We start from the raw sequence: 5415 nt of genomic DNA, 5'->3' as shown, positions 1-5415 counted from the left end.
AGCAAGTTTTTTGTGCACCATCTGACAGAAATATTACGGCAAGAAGACCCCATTTTCCAGTCAATACTGGACGATCTACGTTACGGCAGCTGTACAGACTCAACACTCAAAGTACTGAAGAAAAACATCACAATGTAGATGCAAAATAGATTGACTAACATCAGATTGCACAACGCACCAAAGCCGCTCAGTGGCAAAATAAACCGTAGACGACATAGTACTTGACAAAAACCATTATATCCCAATTATATGTCCGCATTTGGAGACCGCAGCTGAATGGAACGAGAACTATTTAAAGTTATTCGACGGCACCGAAGAGATATACGAAGCCAAGGACGTTGGACCAGACGGAAACGAAATGTCATCAGTCGATAAAGAACGTACAAAGCGATGGTGTCACGACAGATTACCTGATGTTTTGAAAATCAAAAAAGGTGTAATGGTTATGCTGCTGAGAAATATCGATGTACCAGCCGGCTGGCACAACGGAGCACTGGCTACAGTAGTCGAATTTTCGAAACGCATCATAACGATTAGATCAGTTTCTACCGGGAGAATTCTATCCGTTCCTCGTTTTCGGAATTCTTACCGAATTTTCAGTTCCCCAACGCTAGGTTATCGGGAACAATTCCCACTACAACTAGCGTACGGACTGACGATACACAAGTTCCAGGGACAAACCCTAGACAACGCTGTGGTTGATCTGCGTCAACCATGCTGGGAAACGGGGCAATGTTACACCGCAATATCTCGTGTTCGCACTCTCAAAGGGCTTCGCATTATTGGAAATATTGTTCCATCAGTACTGATCGAACAGTGGGTACTAGATATTCTTGGCCCATCAAAACGAAATGTGTTGTCCAATGTTCAAGAACGAACGAACAGAAAAAAGGCAAAAAAGCAGAACGTAACAGAACCACACCAAAGTGAACATGTGCCTACAAACGATCCAGTTACCGGTATAAGTTATCCACCTAAAAACCTATTTGCTGATGCCGAATGGTGGATAAAAGAGCTGCAGCTTTCCGAAAATGACAAAGCCGATCTCGAAAATAATAACATGGTGTCAATCAACGTAATCGATGCAGCAATTTTTCTGTTGAAAAAAAAGAACCGATCAAGAATATGCGAAGGAAAATCGGCTTTTTCAGGATTAAATTATCTTTCTGAACGACATTTGCAGCCGTCTGCCAACACTTTTGGTGTTGGGGATACAGCTTTACAAATTTTATTTGTAAACGAAAATCATTTCCAGCTTGCGTACCGAAAAAGAGATGAAATATTGATATACGATTCCTTATCAGAAATTCCTACTCACCAAACTAATCTTGAGACACTGGGATGTGCAACCACGGTGATTGTACACCCATCTGTCCAGAGACAACTAAATGGAATTGACTGTGGCCTATTTACAATTGCATATGCGATAGCAATTTTGAACGACTTGGACCCAATAGCACTTTCTTTTGAACGAAGTACTATGCGGAAACATCTATTACGTTGTTTTGAAAGCCGAAAGATCACAACCTTCCCACAAAGTAAAGGTCACGACAGTGTCCGTACAAGCCATTGGTGTCAACGGACCTCTTAGCAACATTTTTCCTGAATCCTGGTTATGATACTGCGTCGCACGCTCCGCCACTGCAAAATTACCTATATTACGGAAGTACAAGGAATGAAATCTTACCAGGTTAGACGCTTAACGCAATCCTACATATGCAACAAATTACTTTACTTCTCGCTGGCTACAACTGCTATGACACAGCTCTTAATCATTAATGTACTCTTGTAAATATTTTAGAGGTTCACAATGTGCACTGTGTAATTACTGAATATACGATTATTTCCCGTATATTACTCGTATTTCCCGTGAGTACCCGATGCGCTACAATCTGTTTCATGCGTTGTTTATTGTTGTCAGCCGGGCAACTTCGGGACAACTTAGGAGTAAACAACAGCAATGCTTTGTTTTCAACGCACATCAGGCGAAACAAACGCTTTTATGCTCGAAACCAGTGTTTTCGGTTCTAACAGTTGTTTATGCGCACTGCATACGTTCGTGTTGCATACCTTTTGTTGACGGCGATGCGGCCTCGCCATCCCGACCAGGCCTATGAAACTGCTATTTGTGGCCTTGTAGGCCTTCTTGTGGTTTCTTTTAATATGGTTGTGCTGACGTTTTTCTAACGTCAACGTTATTCCTTCATTCATTCGTTGTGAGAAAAAATTGTTTGTTCTAGCCGGAAAATGATGTGCATTTGTCAATTAAAGATGATGGAGCGCTTTCGGCAGCTGCAAACGCTACGGCTTCTTTTTGACAAACCCTTATGCCCTTAGCTCTTATTACGACTTCAATTTCGTCCGAAGATTACCGAACGTTTTTCGAACCACAAAAAGAAGCCACATGCGGGCTTGTCATAATTTTTTGGGCTCGCAATTTACCATTCGCATTGATCAGTTTAAATGCGTGACGTGTAGGAAGTGGCACATACATAATTGTATTTTACTGTTGAAAAACAAAACTGTTGTTAAATCAGGGCAGGTATCAAAAACTTGGCAGACTGAACCTTTTGTCTCCACTCTCCACCAAACGTCGCTTAGTACTATAAAAAAAAAGTTTTAGCGGAATTTTTGGCGTACCGACATTTCGGCGTAGGGACATTTCGGCACTGGAAAATTCGGCATAACACATTTCGCCATATGGACATTTCGGCATACGGACATTTCGGCATAACATCTATACTGATAATAGTTAATATCTATTCATGATGGAAGAAGCTGATAAATTAAAAGAAATTTTGTTACTGCAAACCTGTTTTTATTGTAAACTCATGCATTCTAAGTGGCTTGTGCTAATAAAGGATGAACATGACAATAAACCTAAAAGCCAGTGAATTATTTATACCCAATCTACTAAAGTGAAGAGCACGATAGAATTTAAAAAAACTGAAAACTTAAAAATCCTAAAACTTAAGCAAACCTAAAACATACAAAACATGCAAAAGCCAATAACCCTGTAAAAATAAGAAAACGTAGGAAGACAGAAGAAATGTGCATCAGAAAGCTTGAAAGGAACTCTAAAAAATCCTAAGAAAACATAAAAATAAAACTAAGAATCCTAAGTAAACCTAAGAAACCTAAGAAACCAAAGAAACCTAAGAAAGCCTAAGAAAACCTAAGAAGATCTAAGAATACGAGGATCTAGGAATACATAAGATCTAAGAATACATAGAATTTAAGCAACAGTATTAGCAGAAATGTCCGTATGCCAAATTGTTCTCATGCCGAAATGTCTTATGCCGAAATGTCCTATGCCGAATGGTCACTATGCCGAAATGGTCGGACACGGAATTTTTACCTTTGATAGATAAGATTTCTGCAGCCGTTTCGCTGTAGTCTGCTAGTCGCAACCAAGCAACGTTGCTATGCCAACGATGCTTGCAAACAGTCAGCATTTGTTTCTGCCAGCAGGCGGTGATCGTGGAGCACAGTTTGGCAAAGAAAAACATGCGCAACAAAGCCCTCCATGTTTTATTCTGCACTGCCAACTGGGCTTCCTGCGGGATGGTTTTGTGTGAGCGTGAACTACTCTGTAGATGCTGCCGGAGTGTAAGATCTCGTAGCCGTTAGTTTTCAGGATATGCGGGTTTGTCCGGCAAAACGTGCAGGAAAAAATGTCACTGCTTTTCATTGCGTGAGCCGTGTCCCTTCCTGCTTCTGCTTTCCAGTAATTCTTTCGTGAATGATCCAGTGACTGCAATCTTACTCCCCTTTTAATGGCGAAAGGGTGGTTTTGTATAGATGAAACAAAATTGAGAGAAAACATCAGGAAGCGGGAAGCAGCGGCCACACTCATATGCTAGGGGTCACGACAGAGGGAAAACGTGTTGCAAGGTTGGTTCGTCGTCTGTGTCACTGGGCTCGTATTTTCAAGTCCTTTATGCAATTTGAAGGGTCTAAAAATTGATGTACAACAATAATAACAATAATTTGGAAATTATAATTACGTAAGTAACTGTTTCTTTTTGTTACAGGATTTGATCAACGTGATTTGCTTGTGCTAATAAAGTGAGTTATCACGACGTTGTTAATTGACCTAACAAAGCCACGTATAAAGTTACAATGCGTAAAATAAAGACAAAATTTAGCAAATTCTAGTAAGAAATTTACACTAAGTTCCTCTTCTGTACAAATTTTATCAAAGTTTTTATTAAATATACTGGAAACAACATTAACTACAGCAATCAGTCGGATGTAGTAAAGGAAACACCTCAAAGGTGGCATGTAGCGAAGACTATAGCAAGGTGCTCGCTTACCAAGAAACTGGTTAAATTCGCAATTCTAATTTCTTCAGGCACATTGTACGATTGTGGAGACTCAAAGAGAATTAAAATAAGTAAGTTGTTCTTTCCACACTCTTTTTACGAAGTTTATTGCCATTTGTGAAGGTGTCCACTAATTTCGCTTCTGTTTTATTGGTTTTTGCCTTTCTGGACGTATCTTCGCCTTTTGAAACTTGCACGACTGCCTAACGATGAACACCACAACCCGTTATTTTCGTGACCTCTTCAAAAATGCTCGCGAAATGCACCACGGGAACACGGTGTTAGTGCAACGGGACGCCGGGCAATCTTGGTGGATGGGATTCGTGCGGGACATCCAGGACGATCGTTTTCTGGTGGACTTTGATGCCAGCTCAGTTCCCGCCCAGTGGGTCCCCGCGCAGCAGCTCTTTCCCCATCATTTTCTCAGCCTGAATAACGCTTGGGAAGGGACCACGGTGCAGGTGGCGCTGCGTACAGCCGCCGATCAACCGATGGTCTTCCGGTCGTGCACCCTCATCAAGGAGGAAAAATACTACGGATTGCTATGTATGGTCCGCCTGCAAGACGACGGATCGGTGCATGTCGTGCACCGCAATCATCTAGTGACGACTCTACCGCCGGATGACAGTGAATGCTTCGCGGGTCGCCGCAGCGGGTTTCTGTTCCGGCGCTACGAGATCGCCGTTCCCCTGGGACAAGCGTTAACCACCGTGGATTTCCTGGCAATTTACGTCAACCAGGTCTGCCAACTGAAATTGAAACCGGGCCGTGGGGTGCTCTGTGACGCCAGCTGCCCAGTGACCCATGACCAGGGGGTAGACGATATGGTGTTCACTTGCGCGGGACGGCATCAGAAGATGCAGGGGGCTCGGTATACCTTCGCTATCGGGTGCCGTGTCTTTGCGCGACTGACGGACGACCACACGGTCGTTTTCGTTTGTGCCGAGATGCATGGGAATGAGGAGGGGCACAGTTTGTTCTGGACTGCCGATTCCTTGCGAAGCGCACTGCTGGATTACGTGAAGGAGGACTTGGTGGGACAGCGTCTTCGGCTGATGTTCCTCGCTGCAGCCCCGTGCTGTATGGTGAG

General features: G+C 42.9%; 1 protein-coding gene across 1 annotated transcript; it reads left to right on the top strand.

The window, feature by feature from the left end:
- Positions 1–3506: 3506 nt before the first annotated feature.
- LOC129601867 (uncharacterized) lies at positions 3507–5405 on the top strand (the record flags this gene model as incomplete). The annotated part of the gene is made up of 4 exons (XM_055500782.1): positions 3507–3894; positions 4035–4068; positions 4355–4398; positions 4481–5405. A coding segment is annotated over exon 4 (871 nt), but the record flags the coding sequence as incomplete, so codon positions are not given.
- Between the last annotated feature and the right edge of the window lie 10 nt (positions 5406–5415).

The sequence above is a fragment of the Paramacrobiotus metropolitanus genome, unplaced genomic scaffold, assembly GCF_019649055.1.
Source record: "Paramacrobiotus metropolitanus isolate TYO unplaced genomic scaffold, Prichtersi_v1.0 Parri_scaffold0000290, whole genome shotgun sequence".
Taxonomy (NCBI): Eukaryota; Metazoa; Tardigrada; class Eutardigrada; order Parachela; family Macrobiotidae; genus Paramacrobiotus; species Paramacrobiotus metropolitanus.
This window is presented reverse-complemented; position numbering and strand designations above follow the sequence as displayed.